The sequence below is a fragment of the Ochotona curzoniae genome, unplaced genomic scaffold (assembly GCF_017591425.1).
Source record: "Ochotona curzoniae isolate NIBS_2020 unplaced genomic scaffold, NIBS_Ocur_1.0 scaffold_4505, whole genome shotgun sequence".
Lineage (NCBI taxonomy): Eukaryota > Metazoa > Chordata > Mammalia > Lagomorpha > Ochotonidae > Ochotona > Ochotona curzoniae.
Window position 1 is genome coordinate 30,530,634 of NW_024467118.1, and position 12,983 is coordinate 30,543,616.

Sequence of the window (12,983 nt, forward strand, 5' to 3'; positions counted from 1 at the left end):
GTTCAAACAGCTTTCTTCACCTGTAGCCATTCTCTTTCTATTAGAGCCTCAAAACCTCGGATGGTCCTGCTTCTTGGTTCCAAGATGATCTGGGCCAAGGAGGTCACCTGAAGTGTGGAATCTGTGCCTTCAGTTCCATGAATCAACACTGATGCTCCTTCCCTGATAGAAAAGCCCAAAGAATAAATGGTCAGTGAACTCTGATTATAATATCTTAGTCTTGATGCATTCTATTCTGTCGAATAAGGGTTAGAGTCTATATAAGAAATGTAATTGATAAAAGTTTCTCTTGAAAAAAAAAACCCTATAATAAGCCCCATATTTCACATGGCAAGAACCCAATTAGGTTATGACAAATTTCATGAAACAATTTAACTGATTTTTCTCTCCCTTTTTAAAACAGTCCTCATTGCAGAAGGCACTTACACTCGCAGCCTCGGTAGTTTGTTAAAGCCTTTCTCATCAAACCCTAAACACGTATGCTCAGTTGTTTCCGACCTTGTGCCAGCTAACAACGTGACGACAGTCCTCACACCTACCCACTGTTTCAGTGGGAAGCTCTTCTTAAAAGGACATTTGAGTTTTCTGCAACAATTTGTACTAATTCTTTTGTCTCTGCTCAAGTCTTCTGACTCATGTTTCAAGAATTAGCAGCTCGGGCCCGGCGCGGTGGCGCAAGTGGTTAAGTCCTCGCCTTGCAACCCCGGGATCCCATATGGGCGCCGGTTCTAATCCCGGCAGCCCCGCTTCCCTTCCGGCTCCCTGCTTGTGGCCTGGGAAAGCAGTGGAGGACGGCCCAAAGCTTTGGGAACCTGCACCCGTGCGGGAGACCCGGAAGAGGCTCCTGGCTTCGGACCGGCATAGTATCGGCCCGTTGCGCTCACTTGGGGAGTGAATCATCGGACGGAAGATCTTCCTCTCTCTCTCTCCTCTCTCTGTACATCCGCCTTTCCAATGAAAAAATAATAAAAATAAATCTTTAAAAAAAAAAAAAAAAAAAAAAAAAAAGAATTAGCAGCTCTTTAACCAAATGCATAAACCAAAATTACTTCATAATCCAACACTACTATTGGGACTTTTCAACTTGAGATCCAAATATAACAGCACATGACAAGTGATTTATAGTAAGTCCAAGCAGATACTGAAATATCACGTTAATGTGTAACAAAACATGTTTCCTTTCATTGTTATTTCAGAAGTAAGGTCAGTCTGGCCTCCAAAAAGAAAACTTCCTTTCATTCTTTTTCAGTTTAAGAAAATTGGTGAACTCACAACTTATGGATTCTATATTAAAATAAACCCATTGTAACTTAAAAATTTTGTCATGGAAGATGTGTGTATATATACACACAGTTCATTCAATGAGCATTGATTATCTATTAAATGCCATGTCTATGCATATTCTTCACCAATAATTGAATGATGATCATTTCATGTAGTAATGCATAAAATGATCTGAACCTGAGATATAGAACAGGCATAAAATTTAAAAATCTATAAACATGTCTGAACAGACAAAGTCCAGTTAACAGTGTATGTCTCTTTCTAGAAGAGTGACAGATACTTTACCTGTCAATACACTGGGCTGCCAGGCAGGCCGTTGTCAAAATTTCCTTGATGTGAGTCAGCCAGTTGGAGGCCTCCAGCTTACTGAGCCAGCGGTCCATGTTATGTGTTTGGTCATTACAAGCTTCCACAAGTTTGATTAAACTCTCTTGAAGGACATGATACCTTTTAAAAATAAAAAAATGAAAGCAAGAAAACAATGAAGAAAGAAATCAGACAACAAAAATCAGTTTCCAGGGCCTGGCACAGTAGCCTAGTGGCTAAAGTGCTTCCCTTGCATGCATCAGGATCCCACATGGAATCAGATTTAAGCTATAAGTCTGTTCTCCTTGCTGGCTGCCCATGCAAATACAGCTTTTTTCATCTCCAAAGTAGAGTATCACAGGTTGGTCACTGTGCCACTGGCAGTGACCAATCTCATTCAGTAACGGGGTCAAAGAATACGTTTCAGTCAAGCAGGAGTAAATTCTAGAAACTTACAGTTGTGATGACTGTAGTTAATGACGACATATTGTGCACCTGAAAATCCCTCAGTTTACATCTTAAATGGTTTAATCTCCGGAAGTATGTAAGGTGATGCACATGTTAATTAGCTGATATAATCATTCAACATGTGTACCTATATTAAAACTATTTTACCCCATGTATACAATTTTTGTCCATTAAATCTTAATAAGATTGACCCCATCCTAAAGAAAACTCACACATAAAGATTTTTAGCTAAACTGATCCTAAATTAACATGTAGGCTTCATTTAAGCACTTACATTTTTTGAATAGCTAGTGTCACCCATTTCTAATAAGCTTCTAATCAGGACTCTGCCCATCTCTAGATGATTACCTCTCAATGGACTTATGAATCCTCCTCCACTGGGGATAATGAGCTTCTTGTTCAAATCCACCTCCTTTGGCTCTAGCTTGCTGCGCCACGTTCAGAGATCGTGTGTCAATGATGTAGCCGCGTTTCCCTGCCCTGAGCGTAGCATTTATTAACTTCTCATCTTCCTTGCACCTTTTCCCGTTTGTACCACTTAGTGGCTGACCACTTCGTATAATTACCTAGAAGCATAAGAAAGCTGAAAATTCAATGCCTAGTTAAAATACAAATGAATGAGCTAGATTAAAAATATCTCAAAAATGACTGTGCAGCCCCTTGGAGATGGATTTGAAGCAAAAACAAAGAAATATTTGCACATATTAAACAATTTTTCTTCCTACTATCTCACAATACTTTCACATAATGAATTCTGTCACCTAAGACCAAATATTGTCATTCACTTAGTTCATGAGTTGAATTTTTAGTAAACCTATACCTATAATGACGACAACATTGGCCAGTGAGCCAATAAAACCTGACCTTGTGGGAAAGTAAGCTATCCTATCCTAAACATATCTCTTTGGAGTATTTCAGGTTGGTTATTCAGAGCAGCTGCTCACTTCTGCAAGTACAGGCTCTGAAAAGTTGTCCTGTGAAATAAAATTTACTACCATCTACATTAGCAAATAGCAGATGCAACACAGGCTTTTCTGGTATCCACCTCTTTCTGGGTAGGAGGGACCTAACAGAGTATGGCCCAAGGGGAGATCAGCACTGGTGGTCATTATGGGGCATCCTCTGCAGAACAAGACGAACTCAGGATCTTTCATAGCCTGCTGCTCCTCCCTTCCCCAAGGACAGCCTCCATTCCAGCTAACCTCTACATAAGGTCTCCTACTCCCTGGATGTTCTTTTTCCCTCTACATGTAAGCTTATTCAATATGCTAAATTATCAACCCTTCAGAGGGAAAAGTACATTTATGACTTTCCTGTAAGTTCAACTAAATATGCACAAGGATAACAATTATAAAAAGTACTAATAGCAAAACCTAAAAGTTCATACACTATTTTTATTCAGAAAGTTATTTGAAGTATCTCAAAAGCTGCTTATCTTCTGCAGCCCTCTGCCATACTTTTTAGTACTTTCAGGACTATTTGTGTCCAAATACTCTTAACTTTTTTCAGTAAATCGGTGTTATTGTACTAGTTTTATCCCCAGTGAATACTATAGGTATAAACAGGCTGCTGCAGTCCTAGACCGCTAGTTCAGGGTCAGGAGCTTGAAAACCACACCGCCCCCCTTTCTGCCCACCTGCAACGCCTCCCTTCATCACCTAGACCCTGAGAGGCGGTGGTTTTGTGTTGTTGCATAACCACTCCCCTCACAACCCCCCATAAAAGGCCCATGATAGGAAGGGGCTCGCTCTCTTGTTCCTGTGCTTCCATCGCTCTTGCACTCCAACCCTTGGCCTCTGCATTCCCCACTTGCTTTCTGGCTTCCCATGGACAGACTCCAAGGACAGGTAGTCCCTGAACGTGGCCCCTGTATGTCTGTATTCCTCATTCTCTGTTCACTGCTTGGGTGAGTCAGTGAAGATGTAAATGCTAAGATGCTTTGTATTTCTAATTTGCATACTTTCCAGAGTTCCAGGAGAGGTGAAGCCTAGCAGTAACAGAATGTGGACAGAGAAAAGGTGAATGTCTGCAGCTTGGTGTGTCCAGGTTGTTCACTGCATGTCTCTTAGGATAACTTATATTGTTGGGGAAGCTGGGACATAGGTCTTCAGTTTAATGGATGGGTTTCATGGTAATGGCCATTTATTCCTCCCAGGATTTCGATTCAGACTGTATGGCCACTGAACTTGTCATTTGCTAATTTCTAGTAGGCACAGTTATCACCAAGCTACATCCTAGACTTCTCTGGTTTGATGTACCCCACAACAAAGCCATCACTATTTGCTGTGAAATAAGCTACCCTGAAATTTAACATGACCAAGGAAGGTCCTCTAGAAGATGGCAATGGTTAGTTTTTGGCAGGTTTACCTTCAGACAGTCACAGCACTTGGCCTTAGTATTGGCTGGTGCAATGCTTTTTACTCAATCCTCTGAAGAGCACTGCTGCTGAGCATGCAGGACAGGTGGCCTGGTGTTCAAGCAGTATGGTTTTTAAAACTCTATCCTAAACACCAACTTCTGTTACATTAGGAGGAAACAGGAGTAGTTTATTGACTGAGAAAAAATTAACTATTTTAGAAACACATAGAGAAGGCCCATGCCTACTCGATTCCTGACTCTTGCACTTATTTATGTTATGACCTAATGACATCAGACTTCCCTTTAAGAAAAACATTTCAAGAATTAAAGGATGTTTATAATTTTTCTGATAAATTTTAAATAAGAATAAAGCTACAAGCAAACAAACACTGGGTTCTTTTGTCCTGCATTTAGAAGCTAAAATTATATGAGCTTTTCTAAGCCCGAGCAGCATCAGAGAAAGAATTCAAAGGCATGTTTTCATCGCACAACACACTCTGTTCCTGACTCCTGATAGTTAACAGCAAAGTCCTGGTAACGAGAGACCTGGCTAATCATTACAATGAACAGGGATACAGACAAGAGAAAACATTCCAAGGATTTCCCAAACCCACCTTCTAAGCAAGCAATAGTTCTGTATTCTTACCATTCCATTTTTTTTATGATAATAGCTTAGTACTGGGAAGCGACCACCATGTCGAAACACAGCCACCTTTCGAAGAGCTTCATCATCAATGGCCTTGGGCACTATGACAATTGGTGGGTAGGAGGGACAAACAGCAAATTCCTTATTGACATAGCTTAGCCTCCATTCACTGGTCTGGAAAAAAAAAAAAAACACAGCCACTTCAAAGCTGAGTAATGATCTTAATATCACAAAATCAACTGAAACATTTTTAAAGGACTTTGGGATTAACTTTCACTGATACAAGAGACCATTGCTCAAAAATTTGACAGAATACTTAAGACATGAGGGAACTTCAGAAAGCTCACAAGGAAATAGAATTGAAAAATTAAGATATTTCTCAACTTACAAGTTATCAAATTTAATATACATTTTAAAAGTTTTTCATTTTTCTTTGAAAGTTAGAGGAGACAGAGACCTCCCATTCTAGTTTATTCCCCAAATGTCCACAATGGCTGGTGTTACTCTAGGCCAAAACCAGGGGCTGACTGAGGCGAGCAATGAGCAATAGCAATATGTGCAATGAAGGATTCTCTATGGAAGCTTCCCTAGGCATTTGGCCTGTGGCTAACTTTCTCAAGGCACTCCCCTTCCAACAAGATGCAATCATTCTGTGACCCTCCTGAAACTAACAAGCAAAATAACTTGAGCATCCCCAAAGAGTTGTTGTTGTCACCTTTGCTCCTGACAGTGTCACCTGAACTTTGACTGGATTGCTTCTACCTTTTAGTGGCCACAGCTTTGTCTTCAGAATCATACTGTTAATGTCAGGTTTCAGCTGTTCCAAGAAACTCTGGGACCTTGATCCCACTTGTCAAATTTCCACTAAAGTTCCGTTCTTGCTTTCACTTAATCTGTGCACACCCATCGACTGAGCTCAAAGCTTTAATTTTTTCAGCCTGAATTGTGTAATCTAAACCAACTGAGATATCCAGGAGGTGGACTACTGGTTCTAATGTTATCATTGGTTCTCTTTAATCAGAGCAAGAACAAAATAATTTGTTTCCTTACAAATTATGCGTGGCCTGCCACTATGGGCTCCTTTTTGATACTATCCCCCATCAACTTAAAAAAGAGTTACCCATCTGTAAACTTCTGGTTACTTCACGGCATTGTCCCCACAAAGCATCAGTGATCTCACCATTCTTCCACCCAGGCTTCACCCTAACTGCAATGCTTGTTCCTGCTCCAGTGTAAGTGAGATTCACAGTGCTTAATAGTGGCTCTTTTCATACTGATGTTTTCTATTTTAGTACCTTAAACTAGATCATGTTGAGTCATGTTACAAGGTAGAAGTCTATTCTGAAGCAAAAAAAAAAAAATTAAGTCAAAATGCATGGTTATTTCTTTCATGAGCTTTTTGAAGATCCTTCACACTTATAGTAAAAAAAAAAAGTTCAATCTTTTAGGGCCAACTTCCTGCATTCCTACATATCACTAGTTCTTAAAAAGTTCTTCCCCATATGGGTAAAGCCTGTTCTGTAATTTCTATTGTTTTTACCAAGATTTCAGATAACAGGGTACAAATTCCCTATTACATATGGCATTCTATCAAATACTTGAAAGACAATTGTTTCCCTTTAGTCCTTCTCCATGTTAAACATATTAAGTCTATTTAAGTTTATCACAGCTTTCTGTATTTAAAAAATGAAAGGGAACCAGCTCTGTGTCACAGCTGGTTAAGCTGCTACTTGCAACACTGGACTCTCACACTGAAGCACCAGCTGAGCCTTGGCTACTCTGCTTCTGATCCAGCTCCTTGCTAACACCTGGGAAAGCAGCAGAACAATGACCCCAAGTACTTGGTCCCCTGCTACCCATGTGGGAGACCGAGGTGGAGTTCCAGGTTCCTGGCTTCAGCCTGGACCAGCCCCATCCATTATGGTGTGAGCAGACAGATGCAGGTTATGTTGCACATGTCCTTCTTCCTTTCTCTATACACCTCTGCTTCCCTCCCCTTCCCTTGTCATCCTATCAATTTTTTTTTAAATAAAAGGAAACAATACAAGATGTGTAACATCTTTCCTAAAACATTAGCAATTCACTGCTTAAAGAAAGGTTACAATCAAGAATTACTAATCTTCAACAATTACTCTAAGGAGTAGAAACATGCAAAATAATATTGTCAAGTAACAACTTCTTTCAAATATCAGAACTGAAAACTGCTTAAAATTGTAAAAGTCACATCACAAAAGCAAATATCAGTAGGTTTCTATGAATCTAAGGTAGTCTGAGACACCAAACACAGGTTACAGTATTATAGTATTAAGAGGATGAATTTGATTACATTACATGTACTATAAAACAAGAACATTACTTTTTTTTAAAATGCTTATATAAGATTAAATATTGGAGGATGGCACCGTGGCATATTAGGTTAAGCCTCTGCTTTCAGTGTCAGCATCCCACATGGGCACTGGTTTAATTTCTGGCTGTTCTACTTCTGATCCAGCTCCCTGCTAATGTGCCTGGTAAAGCACCCAAGGATGGCCCAAGTTCTTGGGCCCCTGCACCCACATGGGAGATCTGAAGAAAGCTCCCGACTCCTGGCTTCAAACCAACCCAGACAAGGAGAAAGATCTTCCATCTACTGGTTCACTACCCAAAAGGTCACAACAGCCAGGGCTAGGCCAGGCCCAAGCCAGGAGCTTCTTCTAGATCTCCCACATAGGTCAGGGACCCAAGAATTTGGGAATCTCCTGAATCTTTCTACAGATTCCATGGTCTGACTGTGGAGTGCAAAAATTTCAGAGCTGGCCTCCTCAGTTGCTCAGACAGAGCAGTGGACAGCATATCCAAATGTACATGGAGGATATGGCAGTACATTGGAGTCTCCAGAGGACACCTGGTACCATGGCAGAGGACAGAGCAAATCAATCAACTATCCCAGCCAAACATTAGCAGTGAAGATCTGGGCAGACAGGGACTCTAAGGTGGACTATAGCAGCCAGTGGATTCAGGAGAGATTTCATCATAACTGGAGTGGCGGGATTGCCAGCAATCCAGGACTGTTGAACTACCAAAACCTCTTGAGAAATCCTTGGCATTGTAAATTTCTATTTTTCTTCCTGTTGTTGATTTTGTATTTTGGCTTTTCATTTAAGGGAAATGTGACTGTGTAACGGAGACTATCATGTCCAGATGTGAGGATGCAGTGCAGTGTGAATCTCTACTCCCAGATCAAAGATGGACTACCAATGAAACTACTAGCTGTACCCTGACAATAGGATACTGGACTCTCTGCCATTGTCCATGCCTGCAATGATGAACACATGACTCTTTACGAAGAGCTATGCTATAGTAATAATAAAGGGTAATTAGGAGCAGGGCAAGGGAGAAGGGCTTGGGGAGGGGGTCACGGGAAAATTCCAGGGCCTATGGAACTGTATCATCAAATGATAATTTAAAAAGGAGTTAAGGGCCCGGCGAAGTGGCGCAAGTGGTTAAGGTCCTAGCCTTGCATGCCCAGGATCCCATATGGGCACCGGTTCTACCCCGGCAGCCCCGCTTCCTTTCCAGCTCCCTGCCTGTGGCCCGGGAAAGTAGTCAAGGACGGCCCAAGGCTTTGGGACCCTGCACCCACGTGGGAGACCCGGAAGAGTCTCCTGGCTTCAGACCGGCCAGCTGTGGCCATGGTGGCCTTTTGGAGTGTGAAGCTCTCTGGTTTTCCCTCCTTCTTTTTCCCTTCCTCCCTCCCTCTCCTTTTTCAGTAACTCTGCCTTTTAAATAAAAATAAATCTTTTTAAAACTTGTTCCAAATATACACTTTTAAAGTACTCAATTCATAATACATTACGACTATCTTTATTAGATCCCTTTTACCAATGTCACTTTAAGATTTTTAAAATTATTTTGAATACAGTGGAAGGAAAGTCACATGAGCTACAGTACTGAGAATAAATTGTACAAATCTCTAAATGACAGAGGCCGCAGCACTAATTACTAAAACATATCAGGATGTTTTCCAAAAGCTTGTGAAAACTGTATTATAAAAAAAAAAAAAAACTATTCATGGATTTTAAATTTGGTAGATCAGGGCCTGGCGTGATAGCCTAGTGGCTAGAGTTCTCACCTTGCATGTGCCAGCATCCTACATGAGCGCTGGTTTATGTCCCGGCTGCACCTGCACTGCAGACCTAGAAGAACTCCTAGTTCCTGACTCCTAGCTTTGGATGGGCTCATCACTGGCCATTACAGCTGCTTGGGAAGTGAATCAGTGGACAAAAGATCTTTGTCCCTCTTCTCTGTAAATCTGACTTTCCAGTTAAAATTTTTAAATCTTTAAAAAATTTTTTTCACGCCAAAACAAATTCGTCTCTTAATTGCATTTTATATAAGAAACCTTCTGAAGTACACCGGTACTTACTACAAATATATGAAAGTCAACTTCACTTTATTACTCTTCAAAGGGCAGTGATCATTTTCTCATGAGAAATAACCCAACACCTCATTTTACTTTAGATATATTTCTCAAAAGTTAACTCACAGCTGAGGAGTAGAGTTCAAACTCTTGCTCAGGAAGGAAAGAATGCCAGCCATCTTCCACCACTTCAAACATGGGCCGGTAGAAGAAAGGGTACATCAGGGTGATGGAGTCCAGGGTAGACAGCGCCTACGAGCAGAAAGCAAGCAAGCAAGTGGAATCGACTGCAACCGGCAACACATGGCACTGACTCAGCACAGCAGCTTTCCGATTTCACTACTCCCATTTAATAACCACAACCACACAAAATCCGAGTTACAGATCTTTAAGATACTGCCTCCTCTAGATAGCTACACCAAAAACATGTGTTTAGACACAAAATCCAGATTGTGTGAGGCAAGGACAGAAAAAAAAAATTCTCTATAACTACACAGAAAATACTGTAAACATAAGGTTAATTTAGTTATAATTTAAAATGAGGCAATTTAAAATTTAAATGTGTACTGAAACAGATGGTTAAAATGGGTAAGAAAATGGAAGGTTAAGCTCTTCAGATTTTAAATAATTCAAGCAAAATTTATACAAGTTGTAATGTGGACCAGTATCTAATGCTGCTTATGTGAATAGAAGCTAGCACTTTCTATCTGAAGCAAACTGACAAAAACAAAAGGCTATAACCATTCATAATTACTTGCTTCAGAAAATAGATCACTTTTGAAAAATCTTATACTCTTATTTATATACCCCCAGAACAGAAAACTATTCAGTCTTACAAAGCAAATTCTGTCACAATTCACAATATAAGGGAGGTAAGTCCATCACAACAAGATAAATACTGCATAATCCGACCTAAATGAGGAATCTAGAGTGGTCAAATTGGGACAGAGTGAATGAGAATTGTGGCTATCAGGAATTAAGGACATGGAAAAGAGGAATTGTTGCTAAGTGAGTATAGAATTTCATTTATGGGGTTGGCGCTGTAGTGCAGAAGGGTAAACACTGCCTGTGATGCCAGCATCCATATGAGCATCTCTGCTCCTCTACTGCTGATCCAGTTTCCCTGTTAATGCAACTCAGGAGGCAGCAAACAGTGGTCCAGTTGTTTGGGCTCTTGGCACCCACATGGAATACCAGGACCAAGTTCCTGGCTCATGGCTTCAGCCTGGCCCATTCCTGGCTGTTGCAGCCATTTGGGGACCCAGTGCATGGTAAAATCTCTTTGCATTTTCTCTTCTCTCTCTACCTTTCAAATAAGTAAATCCTGAAACTTTTTTTCATCTGTAGGATGAAGATGTTCTAGAAAGCTGTTTACAATGTATAAGTGTAGTAATGCTTAAAATGGTTACGATGGAGACAGGCATTTTACCTAGTACTTAAGATGCCTATGTTTCAAGTCACATACCCCAGGTCTGATTCCCAGCTCCAGACCCATTTCTTACAAAAGTAGACCCTGAGAGGCCGTTGTGATGGCTCAAGGACCTGGGTCCTACCACCCACGAGAGAACTCCACTGAGGTCTCAGTTCCCAGCTTGCATCAGCCATTGCAAACATTTCAGGAATGTACCAGCAACTGGACCTTTCCATCTCTGTATCTCAAAGAAAAGCACAAAAATTCTAAACTTTTTCCTTTTTTTAAACCAAAATTTAAAAATAAAAATCTTAGTTATGAAAGGAGGCCCTAAAATGGTAAATTGTTGCCAAATATTGTGTCTAAGATAGTAACATTCTTACAATACCCTAAGAAGTAGATAAGAGTATCTTCATTTAAACAAAAAAACATTTATTGGACCCAACAGGATGGATCAGTGGCTAAATCCTCACCTTGCAAGTGCTGGAATCCTATACGGTTGCAGGTTCATATCCTGGCTGCTCCACTTCCCATCCAGCACCCACGTGGGATCCTACACCCACGTGGGAGACCCGGAAAGAAACTCCTGGCACTGGATCAGCTCAGCTCCGGTCATTGTGGCCATTTAAGGAATAAATCAGTGAACAGAAGATCTTTTTGTATCTTCTCTACAGAGTTCTGATCAGCCTTTCCAATAAAAAATCTTTCAAAAAAGTTTTTTATTTGAAAGGAAAAGTTAGAGAGGGGTAGATACATGGACACGGAAAGATCCTCCATCCATTGGCTCATGCTCCAAATGGCCACAATGGCTGGAGCTGGAATAGGCTGAAACTAGGAGTCTCCCAAGTGGGGCTCGCAAGTGGGTGACGGGGTACAGGGACTTGGGGCATCTTGTGCAGCTGTCCCACATGCATTAGCAAGGGGCTAGACTGCAGTGGAGCAACCAGGTTACATATCACCATCCATATGGGATACCAGCACCACAGGCTGCTGTTTAACCTACTACACCAGCCCAATATTTGCTTTATTTTTATAAAAAGCAAACTGTCAAGCCTGGTGACAGAGGGTCACAAGGTACCAAGTGGTAAAAATCAAGAATCAAACTGTGCTGAATCATGTTTACTGTTTCAAGTTTCTAGAGTCCACCTATTATGAAAGATAAACTAGTATATTTCAGAAAAAACAATCCTGTTTTAGGATATTAATCTGGTAAAGAAGTAAACACTATACCTGATTAACTCACTCGAACTCCTCAGAGGGAAGGGGGGAAAGGTGAAGGTCACAGGGGCCTCCAGCTACCCCTAACACCTGACCACAGTAACCTGACCAACAGTAACTCTAGCTGGATTTGTTTTGTTGTTTCAAAATTCAACGTTAAGATTTCAATTGAGCAAATTCATTGGAGCAGAAAATAAAGCTCACAAACTCTTTGGTACAAAGAAAGTTTCAAGATTTGTATACTGAACATGAAAGGTCAAGGAAAAGTAAAATTTCTCCTGAGAGAAGTACACTGTGGCAAGGCGATTAAAATTAAACTACTGATTGGGAGGGCCACATCTCATGTCAGATTATTGGGTTTAAGAGCCAGGATCACTTCTGGGTTTATTTGAAAGGCAGAGTAACAGAGGAAGAGAAAGAAAGACATCTACTGGTTCATCCCTTAAAGGGCTGCAATGGCCAGGGCTGAGCCAGACCAAAGCCAAGTGCTTCATTCAGGTCTCCCACGTGTGTGCAGGGGCCTAAGCACTTGAACAATTCTTTGCTTCCTTCCCAGCTGCATTAGCAGACAACTGGATTGGAAGCAGAGAAGCCTGGACTTAAACAAGCGCCCATATGGAATACCAGCGCTGCAAAAGGTGGCTTTAACTGCTATGCCATAGTACAGAGAATAGCTTCTGATCCAGCTTCATGCTTATGTGTACCCTGAAGTTAGCAAGTGATGGCTTAAGAACATGAGTCCCTGTCACCCACCGGGAAAACCCAAATGGAGTTCCAAACTTCTGGCTCTAGGGTGGCCAAACCCCAGGCCAAAATGCTGTTGTGAGCATGTGAGGAATGCACTAGCAGATGGAAGATCTCTCCCCATCTGCCCTTCAAATAAAATTTAAATA

General features: G+C 41.0%; 1 protein-coding gene across 1 annotated transcript in view; it reads right to left on the bottom strand.

Moving 5' to 3' along the window:
* MTMR9 (myotubularin related protein 9) overlaps window positions 1–12,983 on the bottom strand; it is a 43,531-nt gene that overhangs the window by 17,625 nt on the left and 12,923 nt on the right. Inside the window, exons 3-7 of the mRNA XM_040965881.1 lie at window positions 9,588–9,713; window positions 5,063–5,236; window positions 2,407–2,624; window positions 1,570–1,731; window positions 21–162 (exon numbers count right to left, since the gene is read on the bottom strand). Of these exons, the coding sequence (XP_040821815.1) occupies window positions 21–162; window positions 1,570–1,731; window positions 2,407–2,624; window positions 5,063–5,236; window positions 9,588–9,713 (822 nt within the window). The remainder of the gene's footprint in view (window positions 1–20; window positions 163–1,569; window positions 1,732–2,406; window positions 2,625–5,062; window positions 5,237–9,587; window positions 9,714–12,983) is intronic.